The sequence below is a fragment of the Thyridium curvatum genome (genome assembly GCF_004353045.1).
Source record: "Thyridium curvatum strain D216 chromosome Unknown NODE_101_length_133319_cov_86.129610, whole genome shotgun sequence".
NCBI lineage: Eukaryota > Fungi > Ascomycota > Sordariomycetes > Thyridiales > Thyridiaceae > Thyridium > Thyridium curvatum.
Window position 1 is genome coordinate 15,411 of NW_022156856.1, and position 26,811 is coordinate 42,221.

The 26,811-nt window shown below is 54.5% G+C and overlaps 7 protein-coding genes across 7 annotated transcripts; 3 read left to right on the top strand and 4 right to left on the bottom strand.

Moving 5' to 3' along the window:
• Positions 1 to 192: 192 nt before the first annotated feature.
• On the bottom strand, positions 193 to 1,847 carry E0L32_011221 (uncharacterized protein; the record flags this gene model as incomplete). The annotated part of the gene is made up of 2 exons (XM_031133926.1): positions 193 to 1,202; positions 1,256 to 1,847. The coding sequence occupies 2 exons, from the start codon at positions 1,845 to 1,847 to the stop codon at positions 193 to 195; spliced, it is 1,602 nt and encodes a 533-aa protein (XP_031000771.1).
• Positions 1,848 to 3,194: 1,347 nt separating this feature from the next.
• Positions 3,195 to 4,093, top strand: E0L32_011222 (uncharacterized protein; the record flags this gene model as incomplete). Its single annotated transcript, XM_031133927.1, has 3 exons — positions 3,195 to 3,377; positions 3,444 to 3,515; positions 3,605 to 4,093. The coding sequence occupies 3 exons, from the start codon at positions 3,195 to 3,197 to the stop codon at positions 4,091 to 4,093; spliced, it is 744 nt and encodes a 247-aa protein (XP_031000772.1).
• A 707-nt stretch (positions 4,094 to 4,800) lies between these two features.
• On the bottom strand, positions 4,801 to 6,803 carry E0L32_011223 (uncharacterized protein; the record flags this gene model as incomplete). Its single annotated transcript, XM_031133929.1, has 3 exons — positions 4,801 to 6,147; positions 6,202 to 6,497; positions 6,581 to 6,803. 3 exons carry the CDS (start codon positions 6,801 to 6,803, stop codon positions 4,801 to 4,803), a joined length of 1,866 nt encoding a protein of 621 aa, XP_031000773.1.
• A 2,803-nt stretch (positions 6,804 to 9,606) lies between these two features.
• Positions 9,607 to 10,016, top strand: E0L32_011224 (uncharacterized protein; the record flags this gene model as incomplete). The annotated part of the gene is made up of 2 exons (XM_031133930.1): positions 9,607 to 9,648; positions 9,735 to 10,016. 2 exons carry the CDS (start codon positions 9,607 to 9,609, stop codon positions 10,014 to 10,016), a joined length of 324 nt encoding a protein of 107 aa, XP_031000774.1.
• A 225-nt stretch (positions 10,017 to 10,241) lies between these two features.
• E0L32_011225 (uncharacterized protein) lies at positions 10,242 to 12,362 on the bottom strand (the record flags this gene model as incomplete). Its single annotated transcript, XM_031133931.1, has 1 exon — positions 10,242 to 12,362. The coding sequence occupies one exon, from the start codon at positions 12,360 to 12,362 to the stop codon at positions 10,242 to 10,244; it is 2,121 nt and encodes a 706-aa protein (XP_031000775.1).
• Positions 12,363 to 13,369: 1,007 nt separating this feature from the next.
• E0L32_011226 (uncharacterized protein) lies at positions 13,370 to 20,987 on the top strand (the record flags this gene model as incomplete). The annotated part of the gene is made up of 3 exons (XM_031133932.1): positions 13,370 to 20,056; positions 20,110 to 20,714; positions 20,909 to 20,987. 3 exons carry the CDS (start codon positions 13,370 to 13,372, stop codon positions 20,985 to 20,987), a joined length of 7,371 nt encoding a protein of 2,456 aa, XP_031000776.1.
• A 569-nt stretch (positions 20,988 to 21,556) lies between these two features.
• Positions 21,557 to 26,154, bottom strand: E0L32_011227 (uncharacterized protein; the record flags this gene model as incomplete). The annotated part of the gene is made up of 5 exons (XM_031133933.1): positions 21,557 to 22,098; positions 22,164 to 23,403; positions 23,461 to 23,634; positions 23,684 to 23,997; positions 24,063 to 26,154. 5 exons carry the CDS (start codon positions 26,152 to 26,154, stop codon positions 21,557 to 21,559), a joined length of 4,362 nt encoding a protein of 1,453 aa, XP_031000777.1.
• Positions 26,155 to 26,811: the final 657 nt, after the last annotated feature.

Consider the following 26,811-nt stretch of genomic DNA (forward strand, 5'->3'; position numbering starts at 1 on the left):
GGCTGCGTGCTAGTGCGCTTTGGAAAGTGAGCACTCCATAGGCTGATCAATTGAGCTTTGGAGTACGCCGACTCAGACATTTTCACCTTCTTCATTGCCACGAGACTTCTTGCCCGGACAGTCAATTCAATCGATTACAGTAACTACTTCTTCATCCGACGACTCCAACGGAAATCAAATACACGAGCAGGCCTAAGGAGCTTTAAGTTCCGGCCTCGTATCCGGCCAGTAAGTCGGGCGGGGAAGATGCCATCTTGTCATGGTGAAGCCAGCCTCGGGAGCGCTGGGTCTGACATACGGGTCCCCGTGCCTCCAGTTCCCGGGCATGACCCGCGCGAGCAACTCTTGATACTTCTGTACCTCCTCTGGGCCGTGGTAGAACAGCGACAGGAATAGAAGAAACAATATGGCCTCGACAAACAGTACCTTGGCGCGTCTGCCCCAGGATGCAGCACGTGCACTTCTGACGTGTTTCTTCAGGGGTTCGCCCTCGCCAGCGTCCCATGCCTTGGCCTCCTCGTTCAGGCCGCAATAGTAGACGACATCGCTCTTCCCGAGGGTGACAACGTCTTGTCCTTTTTGTGCGCCGCCGTAGTTGACTAGCCCCAGAGGTTTGTAGCGTCTGAGCAATGGCCAGGAAACCATCTTGACTTTGAGTGCCCGGTCGGCTGATAGCTTGGATTTCTCACTAGATTCCATGCTCGCTTCTCCTGCCCGGTCGGCTGACAGCTCGACTTTCTCACTGGATTCCATGCTCGCTTCTCCTGCCCGGTCGGCTGATAGCTTGGATTTCTCATTGGATTCCATGCTCGCTTCTCCTGCCGCAGATTCCGTCTTCTGATCGTGTCTGATGGCCAGGCGCCTGGAAGTATTATATGGAGTGGAGTCAATATGTTCCTGGCCGAGATCCCAGGGTTGTCCTGGGTTGGGAAGGCTGAACTGAAAAATCGAAGGCGACCAGGCCATGCAGGTCGACAGGTAGCCGGCTTCGGCGATAATGTTGTGTAGCTCTTGGTATATCTCGACTAGCCTGGGGAAAGGGCCTTTCGGAGCAGCTTGGCCTTGGAGATTGATCAGGGGCAGGAGCAACTTGGTCGTCTGCAGAGCCAATCTTTCTACCTCGGGCCAGAACTCCGGAGCAAGGATGCGGTGCCTCAGCATGAGTCTGACCTCATTTGCCCGGGCTTCAGATCGAATGTAGCCTGGAAGGGAAGTCAGCCTGGTGTGAAATGCGCTTGAGACAAAGGAATCTCACCGCCCATGTCGAGGTACTCAACATCCTGGCTATCGAGTATCTTCTTTTGCGCCGCTGTCGCTCCGAAGAGCAGAACATCAAAGACGTCATCCATCAACACCTTGGACAGAATCCCCATCACGAGAAGTCTTCTCTCATGAGTGTCCGTGATGGCATAATCCCATCCACCAACTAGAGGGTCGCTGCAGACCGTCCTGCTGGCAGACTCGATAAACCTTTCGGCGAACCCTTTGCACCATGGACTATCTTCCGGCCATTGCGTGACCCGGTCCATCCCAAAGTTCGAGTCTGCAAACGCGTATGCCCGAGAGCGCAAGCTGAGATACAAGCTTGCGAACCACTCGTTGGTTCGCTCTCGAATTGGGTGCTTGAACAAGAATTCGAGTTTAGTCGGAACATAGCCTTGGAGTTCGTCCAATGATCTCGGTTTGAAGGCTTCCGGTGATGGCTCTGCTGGACGCGGCATCCAGTCGCTTTCTCGAATGCCGAGGCATGCTTCTTTCGCGGCGCTCATATCTGAACGTGCTTTGTTCTTTACATACATATCGTGTTCGGGAGTGTCGAACGGTTCAATGTGGCGTTGAGTGGCCATATTTGCTTTTCAGGGGCATGCACAGCAGAAGGGATCAAAAGTGAGATGAGACGACGATACTTTGGCAAATATCCTGAGTCTTGTTGGAGGGAGCCTACAATAACCCAAGCTATATCTAAGGCCAGCGCTGACAAGGAAGCAGGATAATCATAGAAGAAAATTCTGGTAGTGTAGAACAAAGGATCGGCAGTCCACTGGTGCTTTTCTTTGTCTTCATATCATGAACTGAAAGCATCGACTCCAAATAGGCATTGGCATACCTTCCTCTTGGATAGTTTAGCGAATCACAGGCTCGGTTTTGCACGAAGCACCGTGAGAAACAAAGACCATTCAGATAGACCATCAGGCGGCACCAACTGTGTGAATCCAGTCGGGGATGTGGTTCGAATCTAGGTGTGCTTGTATGTGGTTTCCAGAACGTCGCCGGAAACGGAAAACCGGGAGCGTCATGTCGGAGCAAACACGGTTGGTTGGATGGAAGCAGAACAAGCAGAATCAATTGCGCCTACCTAGGTAAGGTAGGCTGAAGTTCGCTCAAGGCCAGGCCGCCTCCTTTTTAGGGAGGGAATCACTTGTAGCAAGCAGACGAGACGAGACGATGCCAAAGTGATACCTACCTAGGTAGGTACCTACTCCAGATAGTTCAAGTCCGTTTGTTGAAACAATCAAAGCTTATTGCCCACCCCTGTTGCCCGCCCAAAGAGCAAGTACAAGTAAGTACGGAGTAAAGCACGAAGGAAGAGGTGGTGTGCGTGCGGCCTTGTTTTCCAGGCCGCAAGCTGAGCCTGACAGATCAGACGGAAGCGAGAGATGGTTTTCGCTGTTGGTGGTGGCCCCTGCATCGTGTTTCGCCCAAAAATTTCGGGCCAGTGCGCAGCCGCTAGTGAGCGAGCGGGCAAATGAATTTTGAAGCCAGCTTCATCGCCATCCTGCCTCTGGGCTTGAGACCTTTTGGACTTTGAACCTTCTCAAAACCACTCGACTCCCCGTAGTAATATTTCGCGGCTGAACAGAGACTCTGCCTGGAGCAAAGTCACTGCCCTCCTTCTCCTTAACAACTCCCCCATTTTCGAAAATATCTCTGGCAACCGGGCCTTCTTCCCTTTCGTCGCTCACGCGCGCTTCGGATTTCACCTCGATTCCCGCCTCTCTAGGTGTGCCCCGCGATCCAGTTGCGACTGACTCCCGCACCTCTTGCAACTTCACCCAGGACTCAGACCACCTGTATCTTCGCCCTAATCTTTCCCCTCTCCAGGGCCTCGCACCGACGCATCTCCAACGTCGCTTGCCTAACCCGCACCCTTCCGTCATCCACGCGGATCGATCTTCGACTACACCACCTCCACAATGGCGCAAGTCGACCTGACCACAATTCCCATTTCGCCCGAGGGCGGCAATGCTCCCTCCGAGAGCGTATCCAAGGACGCCTCGTCCGCGACCACGGTGTTCCATGACAAGGATAACTTCAATGTCAAGCACCCGCTAGCACACAAGTGGACGCTCTGGTTCACCAAGCCCCCAAGTGGCAAGGTACGCAACACGATTTGGACCAGACGGCCTCTCGACACAGGCGATGGATGCTGACAGCGCAAACAGGGTGACAACTGGAACGACCTGCTCAAGGAAGTCATCACGTTCAACTCGGTCGAGGAGTTCTGGGGCATCTATGTAAGCAGAGATTGACCCGCCACGCGCTGTGAGCAGATAGGCAAGCCCAGACCTGAATCTGTGTTTCTGACCATTTACCCCTCCCACAGAACAACATCTCCCCCGTGTCTGAGCTCGCCCTGAAGTCCGACTACCACCTCTTCAAGGAGGGCGTGCGCCCCGAGTGGGAGGACCCCCAGAACAAGCACGGCGGCAAGTGGTCCTACTCCTTCAAGGACAAGCGCAATGTCAACATCGACGAGCTCTGGCTCCACACCATGCTCGCCGCCATCGGCGAGACCCTCGAGGATGAGGACGACGGCGAGATCATGGGCGTCGTCGTCAACGTCCGCAAGGCCTTCTTCCGCATCGGCGTCTGGACCCGCACCATCGGCAAGAGCATCCCTAACAGGGGCGACGGCGATGTTGCCGGCGGCAAGGGCCGCACCGCCGAGAAGGGCAAGGAGGTCCTCATGGGCATCGGCAAGCGTTTCAAGGAGGCTCTGCAGCTGCCCGCCGCTGAAGGCGTCGAGTTCTCGGGCCACACTGATGCCCAGCACAGCGGCAGCTCCCGCGCCAAGGCCAAGTTCGTCGTCTAAGCTCTCCCTCCTTTCCCTCCCCCGCGCTCGACTCGTGCGGCTCGAGCAGACAACCTCCCTTAACATATCATACGACCCCCTTTTAATCCCCGGCTTCGCGCGCACTTTTTGTGTGAGCGGACCTCTATAGATCAACCACCGTGTTTTGGGGCGTGGGCAGGCAGTCCTCGGCGGATGTTGGCTTCATTTTATGCGTTGTGAGGCGGGTGACGAGTAGAAAAGCACTCATTCAGCAGCCATGCGGCCGGATTTCTTCTTACTCCTAAAAAGAAGCGGTGGATGTGTGTGTTGGTACCGAGACCTGCGGTGAATTTCTGGCTGCGTGGCGTTGCTGCGGTTCGGCATAGCTTTAGGTATCTCGAGTGGAACATTTGATAGATCTTTTCCCGAGGACAAAGTGTGCGATTTATTCATGCTCTTATGGTGCTGCTTTGTTTTCCGCGATACATTTCTCATCTGGGTACAGAAGCCGATTGCTACAGAGGCAGGTATATGTTATTTATGGTTTTACAGGTACAGTTTCAGACAACACCCCTTCCCCTTCCCCTTCCCCTTTCTTTATATAATCGTTTCCGTTCCGTTCCGTTCTATGCCAAGAAGAAGTAGCCATAAAGAAGCTTCCCCAAACACACAATGCTTTTTTGATTACTTTCTACAAGTGCAACTAGGTCCCCCCTTCCCGCCGCCGCCCACCACCCCCGGGGGGGTCACATCTCATCCCCGCTGTGGTCGTCCCTGAATATCTCGGCCACGAGCAGCTTCTTGTTGATCTTGCCCATGGCGTTGCGCGGGATGTGCTCGACCACCCGCATGACCTGGGGGATCTTGTAGTTGGCCAGCCGGCCCTTGAGCGCGCGGCGCATGTCCATGGGCGTCCACTTGCCGCCCGACGGCTCGAGGTTCTCCTTGTTGAGGATGAGCACGCAGCCGACCTTCTGGCCCCACTTGCCCGAGGGCACGGCGCAGACGGCCGCCTCGGCGACCTCGGGGAGCGAGAGCAGCTCGCGCTCGACCTCGAGGGCCGAGACCTTTTCGCCGCCCGACTTGATGATGTCGGCGCTCTTGCGGCCCAGGATAAAATACATGTCCGAGCTCCCGGGTGACGACTTGCCCGAGTGCGTCCAGCCCTGGCTGGCGCGAGTGCTCTGCCCGGCGCCCTCGACAGAGCGGCGCACGGCGACGTCGCCGGTCTTGAACCAAGGCCGGCCGCCCTCCTCGTCGGAGGGTACAAACTCCTTCTTTGTGGCTTCAGGGTTGCGCCAGTACTCGGCAAAGATGGTGGGGCCACGCAGTTGGATCTCTCCAGCGCGCTCCCTGCCATCAGGCGTGAGCTCCTGCCCCGGCAGGATGACATCTCCGGTGTCCACGTCGACCAAACGAGCTTCTACAGATGGAAGAGGCCATCCCACGCTGCCGTCGACACGATCAACAGAGTCAAGACCGCAAGACAGAGCCATGCCAACCTCGGTCATACCGTACCGCTCGAGAAGGACATTGCCATGGGATAGCTTCGCCCATGCTTTCTTGATGGGTGCGGGTAGTGCCGCCGAGCCGCTGATACTCAGGCGCATGTACTCTGGCGAAACGGCCTTTCGTCCAGCCTCCTGAACATCCAAGGGCAAGAACCGGTGGGTGCTTAGCAGTCGGCTGTAAACAGTAGGGACGACCGTGAAGAAACTTATGGGGTTCTTCTTTGCTGTGACTCTCTTCGCCGAATGGTCACCGTTTGCTGTCTTGTGCACACCGTTGATCCCATTCACATTCACATCGGTCGTACCATGGACACCGTTGACTCCATTGGTCCCATTGGTGTGCGGCTTGGACTCTGTCAGGAACGGTGCGGCAAGACGGTGCCAGACTGCGTCTGCGTTAAAAGGGAACATGAACTCGACCGTGCTACCGGCGAAAAGCGGAGCGAAGATGGCGTTGATTGTGCCGTGAATATGGTGCAGTGGGAGGACATGAAGGAGATGATCTGATGGTGAATATTCCCACGCATCTAATAGGGATTGCGCCTGGGCGGTCATGACTCTTTGTGGAAGCAGAACACCTTTCTAATCTTCGTTGTCAGTGTTTGAAATGAGGGGTGCAAAGAAGGTTGAACGGACCGGCCTGTTCGTAGTACCGGACGTGTACAGCATCATGCCAGCTGCACCCGCCCCGTCCCCTTCCAGAGTGACCTGCTCATGACTACCCCCACCTTGGTGCTTGGACAGTTCCAGATGAACCGGCTTGGAGGCCAGATTCAGCGCCAAGACTTCCTTGGCTTTGGAGCTGAACTTGGCTGATGACAGCAGCAACGCAGCCTCGCTGTGGTCAAGGATGTACTGGAGCTCCGGCGCGGGGAAGGCCGGTGATAGCGGCACAGCAATCGAACGCGCCGCGAGGATGGCCAGCAACGTCACTAGACCAGCGCATTAGCAATTGGCCGGGGAGTCACGATGGTTCTCCATGCGGAGCCACCAGGGTACTCGATATGCCGCTTACCTACATAGTCGTAGCTGTTCTCGACGAGGAAAGCGACGCGTTCGCCACCAATATCGCTCTTGCCCGCGGCCTCGAGCAGGCGGTTCCTCGTCCGGCAGACGTCCCCAAGCAATTCGCCGTACTTGAAACTCCGGCCAGACACGGAATGAATGACGGCCGTGGACTCGGGGTCATGCTTCTGCAGGGCCTCAAAAACCGGCAACCGGGGAATGGTGGACGCCATTCTCAGTGAACGGGTGCCAAATTTGGCTGCCGAGGTCCGGGTCGCGAAATAGGGGCAGGTGGTGGTGCAGACAGGAGCAGAAATAGCAGAAACAGGAGCTGAAGGCCAGACGCGAAGCAAAGAAGAGGACAGCAAGAGCGGTGTACGAAGGGACCGCATCCCAAGCATTTAAGAGATGCAACAGATTATATAAGGGCAGTGACCGAAAGGGTAAACCCGTAGGTGTGGCATTAATGTGGGAATGCCTGTCGTGCATCGGCAAGAAAATATTACCGGAGGGAGCGATCTAGGGCCGATGGAGCAGCGGCTAGGAGGTTGATTGAGTGCCGCGCCGCCGGTCCCGTTGATGGGCGTCCCATCAAGAAAAAGATCTGATGCTGCTGTGTATCCCAAGCCAGAGCGGGCGGATTGCGATATTGGCCCTGGATGCTACGGACGGGGATCTGGTGAGAGTGTGGCGAGTCCAGAATCTCCTGCTTCCGTGACGGCATTTACTTAAAGACGAAAACATGCAGCTGTCAAAACTTTGACCAGTTTTGCGACCGGCCGGCAAAACAAGCCTCCAATACGAAGGTACCTGAACTTGGAACCACAGGGTCTCTATAGTTCCTGCCAAATTACCAGATTTCGACGAATTGACTGGTATGATTGGGCACAAAGTCCCCTGTGGCGCGACTTTGCGGGCCCTCTTCAGGGCACCCCAACCGTTGGGGGAGCTGTTCCTTAAGGCGCCTGCCTGGCTCTATCTTAAACGGCGAGTCGATACACCTCGTACTGGATTAGAGTTTTACGTGTATGTAGCAAAATAGCACAAAATAATCTCCAATCCCAATTAGTATAGTGGCTAGTATGCAGCCTTGTCACGGCTGAGACCGGAGTTCGATTCTCCGATTGGGAGTCTAGCATCTATTCAGTCATCTGAATTCTTCTTTTTTTATTTGATTTTTTTTTACCTATAGTTATTACAATAACTCCCCGCATCCTCTGAAAATAGCGAAGAAGACGCTGATACGTGGCCTAGGCATGTCTACTTTATCATAGTGTATGTGTGTGTCAACTGTGCCTGTCCCTCGTCGTGCCTATATAGATCCCCTCCGTTCCCTTGGCGTCTTGTATCTCTGAGAACCAGCAAATATTTTTGTAGCCCGAGTCTTGCCTTGACTTCTGGGCCATCAAGAGGCACCGGGCGGAGCAGGAATACACTTCTCTGGGGAGGTAATACTTTTGGTTACCGTCAATGGTAGAATTCCTCGATTGCAGTGGCGCCATCTTGACCTGCTGTCCTGCATAACTACAGGGCTGGTTTTACTATAGAACGCAAGAGAACGCAAGGTATTGGATGTCCATAGCCTGCATTTATGAGTAGGAGCCAGATGGTTCTTGGAAGGAAGAACAACCACGCTCAACACTGAAAGTTTGCAGATGCCATGCTCAGCTCTGGTTAGAGAGAGACCATCCGGCGACGCTCAATGGCAGGGAGTCCGTGTTTCTCAACTGGCTTAAATCTACTTGTTCCAGTCTAATTCCCATCTAATACAAACATAATAACCCTAGGGTACAGTTCAATCTGACAGGACACAGCAAATTAACTAGTCAGAATGGAACAGTGATTCTTGGTGATCGAAACACTGGTCGTCAATAATCCAAACTAGTCCGAATATCTCTATATTCTATTGAGACTGGTGCAATACCGCTGGATTACTTAATAATCCCTGCTCTAAATGGGTACTTGTAGGTGAAAGCCACCACCTCTACATATATGCGGGAGTGGTCTCAAGTACTGGTACGGGTACAGCCCGTACCCATAGGTGCGTGTGAAGGACGTCTGACTTGAGCATATACGAACTTCCATCTACCTTTAGATATTTACTCTGGTAAGCAGGAAAGTAAAGGAAGGGATAAGGAATGAAGGAAGATGTATACATGTTAAGAAACAGTACTTGAGAATGTTATGGGTAACGCAGTGCTTGACGATGTGCGCTACTTACTCTGCTGTCCCTAGATGCGCAATGCCCATCGGCTGTTCCGGTACTGCATGTAAATCTTGCTTAGCACTGTTAGCTCTGTTGCTGCCAGGCTGAGAAAGGGGCAGGCCGCCTTGAGGTTGATTTCAGAAGAGGCAATGGTGCGGACTGTCATGCCGTCCGTGGGGCCCCGAGTAATTCTCATCCCTTACCGTGATAAGAATGTAACAATTGCAAAAGATGTAGAGCTCTTATGATCCTCTGATGAAGACTCAGTGCTCCAAAACAAACTGCTTCGGTAAGTATCCTTTGAATGGCTGACCGCAGAGGGTATATATAGCTAAATTGTCTACGTAATCCCAATCCCAATTAGTATAGTGGCTAGTATGCAGCCTTGTCACGGCTGAGACCGGAGTTCGATTCTCCGATTGGGAGACCTAGCATCCTCTTGATGATTTTCTTTTTGTTGATCATCTCAATGCTCCAATCTTCTGGTGTTCTTTCTTTTTTATGTTTGATATCTTCAACTCATGCATCTCTTGGTGGTTTTGACACGAGTACGCAATCTCTAATTGAATGTTTTGCTTGGAGTTTTCATCTGATGTTTGCAATGAAGTTAATACGTGCACGTTGATTGGAGGAGCTGTAGCTGGCAGCCCACTTTTTCCGTGTCGACCCATGGTTGAACTGCTTGCATCCATCCTACCATCTAGCTCGACTGTTCAACCTTTCCAGTGTGAGGATTGGTATCCGACCTGCTCAGCACGCCGATTTTCTAGAACCTCATGCTCCGACGGCTTACAGTAGTCCCCTCCGTCGCACGGCGAACCCTTGCCACCATGGCATCTCGGACTCCGATGGAGGATGCCATTCGAGAAAAGGTGCGCCTCAGAGATGTGACATGCCGCCGCATCCCGCCGTTGCTTCACGGACTGGCTAACTAACACCTTTACCTCGCGCGATTCAGATCACTGCTTCCCTGCAGCCTTCGCGCCTTGAGATACACAACGACTCCCACCTTCATGCGCACCACAAGGCTATGAGGGGGAGCACGTCCCAAGAAACGCATTTCCGACTGGTCATCACCTCCGAGTCCTTCAAGTCCAAGATGCATCCCGCGAGACACCGGATGATATACGCACTCCTCAAGGACGAGATGGCACAGGCAGACGGCATTCATGCGCTGCAGCTTCGCACGATGACACCCGAGGAGGAGGTGAGGCAAAAGGAAAAGGAGTCTGCACAATAACGGTCACCGATAGCGAGACGGACAAGATGTATGATACTGTAGCCGACATCCTTGCGATGTCGATTCAAGATACCCAGCTTTCCCCCTGAAGAACCCGACTGGGTCTCATTTTTCCTTGAAAAAATACAAAATTAATTACAATTTCAGTGCAGAGCTCTTGAAACAAGACTTTGTTGTATCATCGTAGTATCATAACGCTCGAGGGTATCATATAAACTCAAACTCCTAGGGCTGGCCAAAGCTGCTTCTAGCACTCGACGGGGCCGAACCACTCTTGCGTTTTGCAAGAAACTTCTTCCATTTCTTGCTCCTCTCCGCGGGACTTAGACGTGGAGCTTTGGAGCTGCTTGACGGGGGCACCGTTCGGGAGGAGCTGGGGATGGTGGCCGATACGACTGACTCCCTGGCCGTTGATGGCGGGCGCTTATGCATCACTGGCCGTGAAGGCGCAGCAGCGGCATCCGCCAAGGTTTCATGACGCACCCCGCTGATAACCTGGACACCTTGTCTATAGCCTGGCGCACTGCGTGGTGTCTCCTCCATATCCTGCCGTCCATCGGGCCTTGGAATTGGCGTCTGGCGGTCTTGTTGCTTGTATACGGTGGCATGTAGGTCATTCGCATAGCGCCTGTACTCCGCCATCTCCTCGTCTTGATCTTGCTCCTCCATTTGCATCCGAGTATCCTCGTCGTCCAACAGATCTTCGTCTTGTGTTGGCTGACACCCTTCAGGCTCGTCAACCTCCTCTCGGGCGTTGTTGTCCTGATCGCTGGAAGCCTCCATGTCCCTGCTCGCTGAACCTCTCTGGTTATCCACAGACAGTACATCTTCTGCGTCGGCGAGCTCCTCCGCTTCCACAGGTAAGCCCATGCTCTCCTTCAGCTCATCGACCTCCTCTCTGTATATGTCCAAGATTCTGTCCAGATTACTCTTGTCGATCAGCCGATCATTGAAGAGTGGTTTCTCGACATTGCCATTGTACCACTTGATGCCTGTCAAAGGGATCGCAGAGAGGCCCTGAGAAGACTGCTCAGGACTGTTGACGTATGGAATGTAGCCCTCGGTGAAAGCGCGGATGAAGTCGTCGTATAGAAACACTGGCAAGGCCTTCCAGTTTTGTAGGGCGCGTACATAGAAACAAGCCCGGACAAAATCATTGAGAGATCCCGTATATGCATGATAGTGGTGTTGGAAGGACTCGAACGGCGGCAGATGGATAACCTCACCGGAGGCATACTGTGATGCTTGAGTAGCGGGCTCTGGTCCTTCTTCAGGTGACGATGATATGGTTTCCACTTCTTTAGGCACTTGCATAGCGCTTGGCGTTGAATTGGGCCGAACTGTTGCCGAGACCACGATGTCGTCATGGTGGTCTTGCTCTTGGCTTGTTTCTGCAATGACGGAAGATTGCGAGTTTCCATTCGAGCTTTTCACATCTTCGACCCGCGTGTTTGGTATCAACCTCAGGTGTGCCGGGTGGTCTGGCGATCTCTTCGTAGTGAGCACCGGAACGTTAAGGTCTAGTACCTTCATCTTCCGTCGTTTCTTGGTCGGCCGGCCAGGCGGACTGCTTCGCTCATGATAAGTACAGGGTATGACCTGCGCAGATGGGGGTGTCGGGTCAAGCGCAGAAGTTGGCTGAGGCGCATGGCGGATTCCTTTGAGGGTCTCTTTGTGTGCTGCTGCGTTCTCTCCTTCATCTTCCTCGTCCGACTCAGACTCGAATTCCTCGCAAGCAAAGTTCTGGCCCATTCGTCCAGGACTCAGAGGAGCGGGTCTCTCGTGCGAGGGCGAGTCCTCCGGCGATGCCCGCTTCCGAGTCTCCGTATGTGGTATGATCACTCTTGCAGGAGACGATTCCCAGGTGTGAGCTGACTCGGCATCTTCCTCATTGTCGCCATTGTCCTTGTTGCTGTCACTCTCCTCACTGTCCTCGTCGCTGTCGCCACCATGGTTGTTTTGCTCTGGCATAGGTATATAAGCTGAAGGGGCTTCTGAGACCTTACTCGCAGGTCCGTCCGTTATTTTTGGAGTTGCATGTTTCAAAAGACCGTCGTCTTGAGATGGCTTCGGGCCACTCGCTCGAGAAATCTGCGGTTTTTGGGCAGGTGTGTGCTTTGATCTTGAGTCTTCGAATCGTTTCAACCCCTCCAGGACCTCATCCGGGAGGTTGAATATGTCCGGAGAGCCATTCCGTTGATTGTCTACCCATGCAGAGGGCTGGCCCAATATGCTGCGTTGCTTTTTAGGAATGCGCACGAGGTTGCGGCTGATCTTGTTCGTTGCCATGAAGGATGGGCGTGGCTCGTCAAACGTCCCAGCACTGTACCCATTAATCGTCGCCATGATGCAGACAGCCTTGATAGTTGCACCCGCCTAGTGCTGCCTGGGGGCCTCACGGAACACCCTTTGGGTAGTAGATGGGACGGTCGGAGTCGATTATTCCATGAAGAATCAGGTCGTTCATGCAAAGTGCCACTGGGTGGATGCTTTCTGCTGGAAGTCTAAAGTCAAAGTAAATAAAGGCGCCTTTAGGTAGTTAGGTGGTCCAAGAAACGCGTCTGGACCCTAGCGGGGATTCATGGTGACGCGACACCATCGAGACCATTTAAACATCTGGAACCCACGCACCAACTTTGGACCCAGCAAAGATCGCTGCAGGCACTAACATTGGCCCCGCACTACCTGTGTCATAGGGGAGGGTAGGTCTCAAGTGATTGGATGATGCACCCACCAAGGTCTACTGGGGCGCATATCGACGGCTGCCTGTCCCGGATTTCAGAGCTGTAGCTCCGTAGTGGTCACCCCCAAAGGGCTGTTTGACGACATCATCGCCCTGGAGCGGATCCTACCTACCTAACCTCCAGTTTACAGCACGAAATTCACGTCGCTCCACGACACACCCATCACAACGAGACGCTGGTCGCCAAGCATAGCAAGAAGCCCGTGTAGGAGGTGACCACACCACTCGCCTTCTATTCAAAAAGTGCCCTTGCCTCTCAACCGGCTAGTTCCGAGAACGGCAACCTCTAATTCTAGGACTGCTTCCGACGCTGTCTTCCTCAGAAAGACCCTGCTCCGATACCGACCTGCAACGCCAAACAACTGCACACTAGAATGATTGCATGCGCCTTACCGATGGTGACGCAACTCTGAATACGGCTGGCGACACTATCATGTGTCCCATGCAAGCGAAACTTTGGTCTCAACAGTACCTCGAAGCTCCCGATCGACCACACTGATCGTGGGGTTGGGGTCCCGACAAGATGGCTCAAAGTAATACCTCCAGGGAGCAGCCGCTCTCGCCAGCCAGCCTATCTACCCCATTAGGTTTGAGGTCCCGGAGAGATTCAATGAGGAGCATCTCAGCAACCTCACAGCTCGACAAGGAGCAGCTAGCACAGGCTCTCGACAAGATCCACACCTCTGCAAGTCAGTCTGATGTTCTGACGACGTTCAACGACTTCGGGCCTCCTCCTTCCACAGTTGCCGTTGCCGAAACAAAAGGTAGCGCCACAGATATTGTGCAGCAAGGTTTGAGTGGACTATACAGCAGGTTCAAGGAGGCTGTCGGCGTGGCTGGCAAGGGGCCTCCTCAAGATGGGCAGGAGGGCGAAACTCCAGCATCGTCGTCCAAGAAGCCACTTACACCTCTTGCCACGACCACGAATGATTCTACTAAAGGTTCGATGGCTTCACTTCCCAGAAGCGACACCGCCTTGACGACATCTACATTCGCCTCAGCGCCATCATCAGATACACCGAGCGGCGCGCATTCAGCTGGGCTTCTCCCTGTTGAAAATCATCAACAGGTTACTCAGTCCTCTAGGGCATCATCCTCAACAGTGGCAACCGGCTCGAAAACAACATCTGCCAGTAGTCAGAACCTGCCTAAGATGGCGAAGCTTTCGACCTCTACCGTGGCCGATCCTGCTGTTGCGTCTGTTTCGGTCGGTGCTTTCAAAGAGGGTTCTCGGGTATCCTCCATCAAGACCGACCGCGTTGTTGACGAGCACACCCAACGAGGTGCAGCCCGGAGGAGTCTTGGTACGCCGACCGATGGTGTACAGTCCGCCAACCTTTCGGCAAGCTCCAGTCTACATGACGTGGCAGAAGTACCGAGTGGTGGGTATAACGCCAAATTACTCCAGCCGAAACGCGCTAGAAGGGATGATAGTATCAGTGTTGATGGCAGTCCTGACACACCTCTGAGCCCTGCCAAAAGCTCTACCCCTGCAATTGCGTTGACCGGTACCTCTTCGGAGCTCATGGCGTCCTCTTCCGCATCGCGCCTTGCGTCAGCGGAGGCCCTCCGGAGGCCCACCGTGATAGATCGGATAAGCAAAGCAGGCACGTCTGCTGGGACTCACTCCAGATCATCGTCGATGGATCCTGGCACAGCCGAGCCAAGTCCGATTAGCACGTCTGCTCACAACTCCGTCTACCATGACTCTTTCGCTCACGACGAAAAGCCAGAGCAGCTCAGGTCGGGCAAGTTCAGGATACCCGGTACGACAACGGATGAGGGCGCACCCGAAATGGTCAACGCACGCCTTGAGATTATGCGGAACCAGGTTCTGAGCAAAGAATTTTGGATGGCCGACGAGACTTGCAAAGAATGCTTTTTGTGTGGTGATCCGTTTTCCGCATTTCGTCGAAAACACCACTGCCGCACCTGCGGCTGCATATTCGATTCCAAATGCACGTCAACCATCTCGGGGCAGAAGTTTGGCGTCACAGGAAACCTCAGAGTCTGCAAGACCTGCCTGAACATTATCAACCGTAGATACGAAAGCGGTTCGGACGATTCTGGAGATGACACGTATCTTCCTGCAATTTTCCGCTCCAACACTGCCCGGCCTGGAACCGCGACGTCTCGGCTGAGGTTCGACGATGATTCGGAGAGGACGGACGATGCAGGTAATAATCGCACTACAACGACGCCGATGATGGCCATCCCGGCGACCCGCAGGCTTGGCGATCCTTCCAATCGACACTCGGCCATCTTGGAGATTGATGCGCCTCAGCTCAGTCGTCCAGGTTCTTCTAGATCTCTGAAATCTCTTACCTCTGGGAGGCCCATGTCCTCAGGTCATAAACGCCATCATTCTAAGCACAACTTCCTCGGCAGATTCAAGACAACCGCTGAAGAACGGGCACCATTTCGCAGCGCGATATCTGAAGAGATGCGCAAAAAGTCGAAGCTCCCTGCCTTCCACGACGACAACATCATCGACCCCGAGTTGGCGCCCTACATGTCTGATGAGTCTAGTGGAGACGAACAGATGAGCATATTCGCTACGATGGCCAGCAATGACCTAACTCCGTCGAGCCTTGATCCAGACAAGTCCAACTTCGGTCCGTTTCTCAGTGCTGGCAGAAAACATCGTCTTCGACAAGGTGAAAAGAGTATAAGTGGTCTCAGCTTCACGACTCGTGGACTTGATGACGGCGGAGGCCTGACAGGAGCTATGGGTCACGCTCGTCCAAACAGACGAAGAAACATGAGCACCACCAGTGCCAGTCAGCACCACCTTCGCTCGCCGCGGCCGAAGTCTGCTGCTTTCAAAGGCCCGACCAACTCGACCGATGCTCTTGGTCATCTCGACCTTTCCGACGTGGTCGAAGCGACCAAGTTGACCAGAAGCAACTCTATCAAGGAGGATAAGGCCTCCGATAGGAAACTTGGATCCGCGAGTCTGGACCATGTCAAGAAGCTTTTCATCCAACTGCTTGAGGATGCAGGCGTGCCCAACCCCCTTGCATGGGAGAAGGCGCTTATTCCCATCCTTCTGAAGTGTTCCGATGATGTTGACCCGGATAGTCGCGAAGGCGATGCCATGGACATTCGCCATTATGTGAAGCTGAAAAAGATACCGGGCGGCAAACCTGGAGACACTAGTTACGTTTCTGGCGTCATATTCACCAAGAACCTGGCACTCAAGAGCATGCCCAGAAGCATCATCAATCCCCGTATCGTCATTGTCACCTTTCCGATCGAATATCAACGGCATCAACAGCAACACTTCATGAGCCTGCAGCCAGTCATCGAACAGGAGAAAGAGTATCTTCGGCTAGTGGTCAACAGAATCATCGCGCTCCGGCCGCAAGTCCTGCTCGCTGAAAGAAGCATCTCGGGCGTGGCGTTACAATTTCTATCTGAAGCCAACATCGCTGTCGCCTACAATGTCAAATCTGCAGTGATAGAAGCCGTTTCAAGGTGTACCAAGGCAGAGATCATCTCGTCGCTAGACATGCTTGCGCTGCCAACGAACGTGGGTACGTGCAGTGGGTTTGAAGTCAAGACATTCGTGAACAGCGATTTCCCGGGGCGGAAGAAGACTTACATCTTCGTGTCCGGCTGTGACGAGAGCCTGGGGTGTACCATCGCCTTGCGGGGTGCACCGACGCGTCTATTGTCTCGCATGAAGAGAATCACCGAATTCATGGTGTATGTGGTGTATAACCTCAAGCTCGAATCATGCCTCATGCGCGATGAGGTAATGAGTATTCCTGGGGAAGACGATGCAATGATCCCGGGATCACAACATACGGAGAATGGCACTGCAGACTCAGAAGCCCCGGCCGAAGATGAGTCTAGTGCTGCCAATCCTTCCTCTCAACAGAATGATAGCCCTGTGCTTTCTCAGTCTAGCGAGGGGAGTCCTTCGGATCAAGCCGATGGCGTCTGCCAGGAGCCGACATCGCAGAGCTTGGGAGAGCTACCTATAGGGTCGGGTCCTCCAGCCGAGCCGCAGGCACAAGCCCCTCCGGAGAGCCAGGTTCCTGAAGATGTGCCTGCACCAACTTTCTACAGCGACATGGTTGCCAAGTACGAAACAAAGATCCTGTCCGCCTCTCCATTTGTCAAATTCACACAGCCGTATCTGCTCATGAAAGCCCGCGAGCAGGAGAGGCGACTAGTGTATCTCAAACGTCTCCGAGATCAAGACATTGTTGAGGAACATGCTGAGAATGAAAAGTCCAAACCGCGACGCTTCCAACTAATACGTCCAGAGATGGTACATGAAATCGGGCAGAGAGCGCCTCGGCAGATTATGGAGGTCCTTCACGCAGTACACGATGCCGAGTATGACAGGGCCTTGCACAATTACCAGACCCAGACCCGACAGTGGGAGAACTACATCCAGGGAAATCTTGATCTGTTTGACCCCTACTCTCACCAGAACATAGTGGTTCTATACTCTATGGTCTGCACCGACACCAAGATACCTTGCGCCGAGCCGGGGCTGATTGCCATCAGCTTCTATGTCGAACATCCAGACCCTAACGGCAACATGGATCCTGATTGTACACTCGGCCAATACATCGAGGATTTGTGCGAAAGCGCGGACGAGACATGCCATGCCAATGGTTGCGATCGGCCAATGCATCAACATCACAGAACTTATGTACACGATGAGGCACGCATAACGATATTTGTCGAGGACTCTCCCATACCTGGCGGGATTGAACCCAACAGTGACGATATCTTCATGTGGACGTACTGCAAACAGTGCAAGCGAGAGATGGGCCTGCAAGCCATGTCTCAGAGCTCGTGGAAGTATTCCTTTGGCAAATACCTCGAATTGTCCTTCTGGAGTAAGGGACTACATATGCACCACTCTACTAATTGTCCACATGACAACCAGAGAGATCACATCCGTTACTTCAACTATCATGGCATGTCTGTCCGGATACATTATGACCCTATCGACCTCCTGGAGATTGTGGTACCGCGAGCGCGTATCACCTGGAAGGTTGACCACGATCTGCGCTTGAAGAACGAGACCTTTACCAAGTCCGAAGATCGCTGGAATCGCTTCATGAACTCAGTCAAGGCCAGGCTGAAGAGTATCAGGATCGACAGCGTACTTCCGGAGAAGACAGATGCTTGCAAAGCCGAGGTCGACAGGCTGACCAAGAAAGCTCAGGACGAGCAGCCGGTCATGGTTCGCGCCCTCCAGGATGCTTACATGACGTCCAAGTACTACGAAATCATCCCACTCAACGCAGTGCTCCGGGAGATGCTTGAGCGGGTGGCTGATTGGGATTCTGCATTCGCCAAATTTGAGGCAGACTTCCTCTCGGACAAGGATGTCAGGCAGCTCACTATGATTCAGCTGAAGAAAATGTTCACAGACAACGAGTCCAAGGAGTCCCTCACTACGATTGATGGGTCTTCTGTTGTCTCCTTCGGCTCAGAATCTGAAGAAAAGTCCACTGTGCCTACTTCTCAGGCCTCTGTGTCTGATATGAACGAGAAGACAATGCCGCAAACCCCGATGGACGAAGCTACTCCTGCGGGTGTGACGCCCATCACCATTTCTACCGATGCCCCGAAAACGCCGGGCGTGGCGAGGGATGGATCGAACGAAGCAGCAAACATTCTTGGGCGTGTGGAACCGCTGGACTTGGCTACTCCCCAGTCCCCTTCACTCGCTAAGAATGCTCTTGTTCCTCCGGGCGCTGCAGACACCATTCTGTCACCAAGCGGCCCAACTCTTAATGCACCACAATCTCCCCTGGGAGCATCCCCAAGCCCTTTGCTCGAGGGCCAGCAGCTTCCAGCGCCGTCTCCCATGACTTCGCAGCCTTCGCTCTCGGAGAAGGTCGAGCAGCTGAAGAAGGAGCACAGAGTCCAACCCGCTACAGAAAACGTTAGCGCAGAGACAACATCAGAGCGGCATCCAGAGCCAACGAGACTACCGGTCCCGGAGCGCGGTCCCTCCCGTAGAGCTGGTTCGACCGTGTCTCCGCCCATGGTGCGTGCGATTTCTCAGCCTGTTGGCACGCTCCCTCGAACGCAGTCCAGCATTGGGAAGACAGCTTTAGGAAGAGATCTCAAGGCTGCTGAGGGAGGTATCGGGCCTGATCTACATAAAGTAGCCGCCGATGGTACAAGCAAGATTGACAAGAGGTTTCCCGAGCGCATCGGTTTAGGGGCGTTGAAGACCCAGAGAAAGGCTGGCCAGTCGTCCATACCCCGATACGTGCACAAGAAAAAGGAGTCCAAGGTCTCGACTCTCGCAAAGCACTTCGAGCAGCTCAGCAGAGAGTTTGAGAAGGAGCGGATGAGAGACAGGAAACAACGGGCTGCAAAAATGAACCACCAGCGCGCCTTTCTGCCTCGGACAACGACAAAGGCCATCGTTGAAGTCTATCAAGACGTTGATCAGGCTGTTCAAGAGCCTGGCCCCGACGAAGAACATTTGCACGAACGCGACGGCGATGGTCAGAAGTCCAAGCACAATGCCTCCTTGGCCGACAATGTTCCCTCCGTGGAGTCATCCGCTACGTTGCCTGATTCTGATCAAAATCTAACATCTGAGCCTCCGTCTCAGACGGCGGAAGACATCGACAACGTCAAACAAGCAGAGAGCCGTGTGAGCTCTGATGATGAGCACGAGAGTGACACTGAACAGTCACTGGAAGACATACTGCCTGATGTCGAGACCATTGCAGAACATTTGGAGCCGAGCGGCGAAGTGCCCCAGGAGCTACAGAAGGACAAGAAGTCTAACTTGATGAAGATGCTCACGAACTTCTGGGCCGAACGGTCGGCCAGCGGATGGCCTCCGCTAGAATACCCGCTGAATGCCACTGATCACATCTTTATTGACTCTGATGTCATTGTCCGCGAAGACGAGCCGAGCTCCCTCATTGCCTTTGCTCTTGGCTCTGAAGACTACCAGGCCAAGCTCGCGGACATTCGCCGGAAATGGAAGAGACGCACACCCGAGATTGGAGAGGATACCTCTGGCATTTCTGACCTCGATGATGCTACGATCGACGAGACGGAGTTGGAAAAGAGCTTGTTGCGGGCCACCGGAACACACCTCAAGTATCAGTTCATCGAAGGCTCCGCAAGGATGCTCTGCAAGATATTCTACGCCGAGCAGTTTGATGCACTTCGTCGCAAGTGTGGCATCGCTGACAGGATCATCGAATCCTTGTCTCGCTGCCTTAAGTGGGACTCAAAGGGCGGCAAGACAAAGTCTGTCTTCTTGAAGACGCTGGACGACCGGCTGGTAATGAAGGTACGTACAAGCCTTGCTCCCATTTGCCTATCAATGCTGACGTCTCCCTCCAGTCACTATCTCCAATTGAGACATCAGCCTTCCTCCGCTTCGCACCAGCGTATTTCGAGATCATGGCAGAGGCACTCTTCCATGAGCTCCCCTCGGTGATTGCCAAGATGGTAGGCTTCTTCCAGGTCATCATCAAGAATCCTGTCACGGGCACAGAAATTAAGCTTGATCTGCTCGTGATGGAGAACCTGTTCTACGACCGTTCAGAGACGCGAAAGTTCGACCTCAAGGGCTCCATGCGGAATCGCAAGATCCAGTCGACCGGCGTGCAGGACGAGGTTCTTTTGGACGAGAACATGGTCGAGTACATCTATGAGTCTCCGCTCTTCGCACGCGAGCACTCCAAGAAGTTGCTTCGAGCTTCTGTGTGGAATGACACGCTTTTCCTGGCGCGGCAGAACGTCATGGACTACTCGTTGATGATCGCGGTGGACGAGACCCGCAGGGAACTCGTCGTGGGCATCATTGACTGCATTCGAACGTACACGTGGGACAAGAAGCTTGAGAGCTGGATCAAGGACCGAGGATTCGCCGGTGGTGGCCGCAACAAACCAACAGTCACAAGTCCAAAGGAGTACAAGTCCCGATTCAGAGAGGCGATGGCTCGGTAAGCACTTTCTAAGAGATCTGCATGGTGTGCAAGAGTCTTTACTAATGGCCCAACGCGTTCAGATATATCCTTCAAGCGCCAAATTGCTGGCATCAGTTCGGAGTACCGCAGTCCCTGGGCTCCCGGGCGAGGTTTGAGGGCAACGGAGGTGGTGAATAGAGTTCCCCGACGACCCTAAGCAACATTGACAGCAGCGGCAGCAGCGGCAGGACTGCTGATGACGGCCCTGCAGGTGACGCAACAGAGGAGAGAGTTATGTACGGTGGGTGACTGGCGACTTGCCCACTCACTTCTAGAGAGAGGCACACCTGTTTGCAGTATTATGAACTCGACGATAGAGATACCCTACATGACAACTCAATACATTATCATGACTATGTGAAGCGTTCTGCCCAATAATGAAACATAGTTGATATTTGAACTGTCTGAGGCTGCTCATAACACAGCGGGTGTAAGGACCGCTCTTGGCGAGCACTATGTTTTTTTACTTTTCATCGTGTGTCTTTGTCAAGGTGTATTGGAGAGTTTGGGACGAGGACAAGCCTTCTGCTGTACATATACAGATAGATACAAAGTGCTACAACTACAATACAAGATCAAGTGAGTCACCAAAACCCCAATCTTGTCCTCCTGGCCGTCTCGACGACTATACTCTCAATGAATAAATTGGTATAAGAGACTGGACAACTGCCATCCCTCTCTACCAAGAGAGCACCAGGGCCCTCACCACCCACCCCATCCTCTTTCTAACCCGCAGAGCACGCGGGACTATAGATATACGAAAAAGCAAAGAAAGAGCTCAACCCCTTTTCCTTTTTTTTCTTTCTTTCTTTCCCTCCTCAAAAGTACTCCATCCGTCCCCACCCGAGCACCATCTCGAGCTCGGCCCGGACCTCGAGCGCGTCGCCGTAGCCCGCCCGGCCGGCGACCTCGGCCCTCCTCCCGGACCCCAGCTCCGCCCAGCGCGCGAGCATGGACCCGTCGACGACGGTGCGGCCCGCGCCGCCGGCGTCGACGCCCGCGGCCTGGCTGGCCGACGAGGACGGCGCGCGGTGGGCCTTGGGGTTGAGCCCCGCGGCGTGCGGGAGCGAGTTGGCCAGCTGGGAGGCCAGGGACGAGAGGCGCCGGTACGTGGCCTCGGGGAGCGGGTACAGGGCGGCCAGGGCGCCCGTGTCCCCCGAGGCGAGGAGGAGGTGCTGCGGGGGCGGCAGGGGCCCGCCTCCGTCGGCGGAGGTGTCCATGGCGTCGGCCTGGAGTTGCTGGCTCTGCAGGACGGTGGTAACGGCCGTGGACGGGAGGAGGAGAGAGTGCGAGGGGGTGTGAGCGCCGGTCGAGAAGGTCGTGCGGTGGATAAGGAGGTGGCCTTGGAGGGATTTGGGGTCTGTCATGGCCTCGATTGTCAGCTGGCTGCACAAACATGGTTCGGGACAAGAAGTTTTAACTTACGCTCAGGGTCGAATTTGAGCACATGGATGTTGCCGTCTGCATCGGCGGCAATGATAGACAGATCGCGTCCGTCGGGCAAGAAGTCGACGTTGAGGACCTCGAGGCGCGAGGAGCTCTTGCCAAAGAGCATCATCTTGTAGGGCTCCTCCGTGTAGCCCGTGAACCAGACGCCTTTGAAGGCGTCAGCCATAAGACACAGGCCCGTGCCCGGCAACTCCTTGGCGGCAGTGACGTAGCAGTTCATGTCCATAAAGGCGACCGGGAGTAGGGTCCCGTCCTCCTTCAGGCCTCGAACCATGCACTTCTGCCCCTGTGCAACGAGCATGAGGCCCTGGGTGCCAATCTCCGAGATGGCGGTGATGGCGCCACGCGGGATGTCTTCCTTAGCGACCAGCTTGAGCTTCTTGTTGGTTTCGGGCCTACCAGGCTCGGGGATGACGCTGGCGACGTCGTAGACGAGAATGCGCCCTCGGATGGGCAAGTCCTCGCCACGAGAGACGCCGGTGCCGACTGTGATCAACTGCTTGCGTTCGTTGGTAGACTCTGACACCTCGAGGTTCAGCGTCTTGACGCACAGGATGATCTCGTAGGGCTCCATCTCCACCGTATCTATGACGGACCAGTTGACGGGGCTGACGAGCTTGAGGGCGCCGCGCTCAACCAGGGGCTTCATCGTGATGGACTCCTTGGCCCACTCGTGATGGTGGCTATCGTCCTTGGGCAGCTCAAATGGTTCCCAAGTGCTGCAGGCCGCCGCGTACACCTCGGTGGGCGGGTGGTACGCGACGGCGCCGACGTCAATGTCGAGCGGGATCTTCTTGATGCAGAGCCCGCTCTCGGCAAAGCTGCAGTCATCTGGGATCTGGCTGACCCTGGCGATGCCTTCAGAGTCGGCGTATATGAAACCACGCTCGCAGCCCTCGGTGTGGAAGGTGCTCAGAGCTCGAACCCCAGAGCCGCCTAGACGGACAACCTTGGGCGTTGATTTGGCGCTCTTCATGATGAAGCTTGGGGATGCTCCTGGGAGGAACACGGTGCTGTAGCCGGCAAGGTTGGCGCAGGCGCGGAGCGGCATATTTCTCCGCTGATTGGAAGCGTCATCTTCCGCCGCAACTTCAGGGCTCTTGGCAAAGGTTGTGTTCTGCAGCTTCTGGAACCTTAGGGAGGCGGATAGCGCCCCTGTCAGCTCCGACCGGCGGATGGGTTGGTAGATGGAAAAGTCATCATTGGCATGCCGAAGCTTGGGATCGTTAGCGTCGTGTTGTGTTTAGAAAGTGACATTCCTCGAAGGACTTACAACAAGGTAAGGATGCTTGGCGATTGTGTCGCCGAGGTCTGCTACGAGTATCTCTGTAATGATTTCCTTTGGCATGCCTCTCCTGGCGACAAAGTCTATAGCGAGGGTCGGGGGGACATAGCAGAGACCTTCGGTGACATAGACGGGCTCTGCTAGGTTGGGAAGTGCATAAACCTGGATTTGGATTAGCGATGCATCGCAATCGTTAGAGGGTTTGACCTACATAGAAAGATCCTGTGGCGCTGAGCAGGAACATCATGACATTCTCGGATTCTTTCCCCTGGTTGCTATCCACCTTGGAAAAGACGCCCTGGGAGTCAGTATAAAGACATCCAGTCAACCACTTTGTGGAGACTAAGATCTTGTCGCCCCTGTCCAGTTCTTCCAGCTCGTTGTCCTTATTAAGCGCTGCAACAACGGCACTGGAATCGTCCCTGATGAGCAGGAGATAAGGGTCTGCAATGCTCGCACTGATGACCCGGGGCTCAGCGCCGGTTTCCTCGTCAATCATCGGTAGAATCTGAGCCAGTCCGAAATCTACCACGCACAATGTTAGTCTGTATGTCGTGTTTCCTTAGTTGCTTGTGATTCTTGTTCCTCACCTCCATCATAGCATCGGACTTCCGACTTCAAGACTTGAACTATCCTTGTGTGTCTTCCCATAGTGCCGGCCTCGATGGTGAAGCCGGCGGCAGGCTCGAACTCGGTTCCGCTCAGCGTCTCGAACCCCGCAGCGGTCAGAGCATACACATCAGATGTCTCGAACCCATCTACATCCTCCTTCGCCACTATCATGAACTTATCATGCTGAGCGGGAGACTCGTACTCGTTGCCGACAGTGGTGCCACTCTTTTCTCCTTGGATCGACTTTGGTATCGGTTTAGAAGCGCACATGGTCCACAGCCCACGAGCTTCCGGAAACTCAAACCTCCCTATACTAATGGGATGGATGTCCCTGTTCATGGTCGCAAGCGCACCCGCTTTGCCTCGTCCAACAGCCGCAACGAGCTGTAGATGGACATTGTCGCTCTCTCCAGGTTGTGGCTCCTCCTCAGTCTGTCCAGTGAAGACTTTGCCGTAGGTGATGTCTCGTATCGGCGCAACGCTGATCAACCGATCGTGAATGCGGAAGACAAGCTCGCCACCAGTACCACCGGTACCCGCACCACTAGGCGTTTTTGCGACTGGCTCATCGCCATAGAGGTCATCCTCATCATCTTCGTCGAGGAAGTCGTCCTCGGCCTCCTCGTCAATCGTCTCATCAACTCTAGGTTTCCGCCTCGATGTCTGGCCCTGCTTTCGCGTCCAGCCAACGACGAGAGAATCGCCCGTCTCGCTACCGACAAACATGGCACTTCGGCCGAGCCGAGAGATTGTGGCGGCACCCGATGGTAATATCTCACCTCCACACTCCGGGGTGATCAGTCGCACATTGAGACCAGAGACGGTTCTACCGTCAACGCGGATCGTGATGAGTGCCAGCCGACCGTCCCTCAGGCTCATGAGAAGCTCCCCTTCGTTGGAGAGTACTTCAATAACACACCCTTCGAGCCGGAGATCGAGATCCGACTGATCTGCCAAGCTGAAGGAAGTAGTCTGCCTGGTGAAGTGGTTGACCGCGGCGCCGTTTGCCTTTCCAGATTGGTCGATGTGTATCAGCTCGTTGGCGCCGACCAGAAGCGCGCCTCCGACAGGGGAAGGGACGGCAATGATGCGGAACAAGTCCTGGGGGAGCCCGCTGACGGAGAGAATCGTGGTCGATGCCTTTTGTGACAGATCTAGTGTGAAGACCATGTAAGAAAGGTGGTCCTTCCGGCCAAGTACAGATGACGGTGCCTGGGTCGATGAGAGAACGCCAAAGGTGGGCTCTCTATACTCATGCAGGAAGGCTAGATGCACGGGATGAAGGAGCGCGGGGTCAAGATTGGGCAGCCGTAGAACAAATGAAGGTGAATATGGTGTCTCTTCTATGTTGCTAGTTCCATTGACGACGGCCGATGGCTGCTCCTTGACCTGCCGCGGCCCATCCAGCTCTTCATCCCAGTCATCCATATCAATGTCCTCGTCTTTCTGTCTGAAGGGGAGAATCGCCAGGTTTCTGGCGCCGAATCTAAGCGCGGCGCAGCGGCTGCCGGGATCGGCCGCGAGAAAGTTGACATAGTCGCTCAGAGGCGCTGCCCAAGGGCTGCCCTGGAGCTCGTCTTGTTCGTAGTAGTGGATGGAGGTTGTGGATAGTGCGTATCGCTCGGGGTCCCACTCGACGAGACTCAACTTGGCGTCTTTGAAGGCTATGAGGAGCGCTTCGCCTCCCGATTTGGTTGGACGTAACGTCTTGACGCGCGCCAGGCCCGTCACAGTTCCCGATAGAGAGATCTCGGAGACGAGGACTAGTTTCGTATTGTTCGCCCGGTCTGACTTGAGCAGAACAGCATCACCGCCGAGGAAGGAGGCTTCGAGCCCGTCGTCGTCGTTTATCCGACTGTCGTACTGGATCGTAGGTTGGTCGGCGCCGCCCTTGTTGGCGACATTGGGGTCCCGGGGAGGGTCAACCTCGGCAGCGACCGTCTTTGTCGTGAAGATCTGAAGAAGGCTCGACTTTGCGACGACCAGGTTGTTCGCTTTGGCGGATATCAGAGGCAGCGCCAGGGAATGGGTGACGGCCGTGGGCGGCGTCAGCTCTGTATAACACTGCATCGTGTTCCTGCTGGCGCGCTCATGCTCGAGCCGCGAACATTGCACTCGGGCCGGAGAAGAGAGACGCGATTGAAGTATCCTTCAAAGTTGTTGAATTGTAGTCCAATGCTACTCTTTCCGGATAGGTAGTGCTTGCCAGGGTTCTTTGGATCGCGAGGCTAGAATGTCGGGTCCAGGCTTTGTGCCTTTGTTGATGGAACGTGGACCTGATTGGCGGGGCACTGCAGGTGGCCCACCAGAGCTGCAAGCTAGAATGTCCAGCCAAATACAGGCGTGTCAGTGGTCAGTTGATGGGTAGATGGGGGGACAGTGGCAGTGGAGCAACACTTGCAGCTCCATCCCTCAGGTGGTAATTACAGGACCATGTCGTCACATATCCGGGTAGCTTCAATTCAAGGCATGCTGGATCGACTCCCGCGAGACATAGGTGCACCATCCCACCCCCCTGCGAAACACAACAAACTAAGATCAAACCATCTTTGGGTCTGTAGAGGAGAGCGGCATGCCATTCTCCAGCATTCCAAGCTAGAAAGTCAAAAGACCAAACGCCGCCAGAACGACAGCATACAAAAGGGCTGCGACCAGACTAAGACAGCAGCCGTGAGAGCCGAAGGCCTGCCGGACTACCCTTTTCTTCGCACGCCGACGACTTGAGAC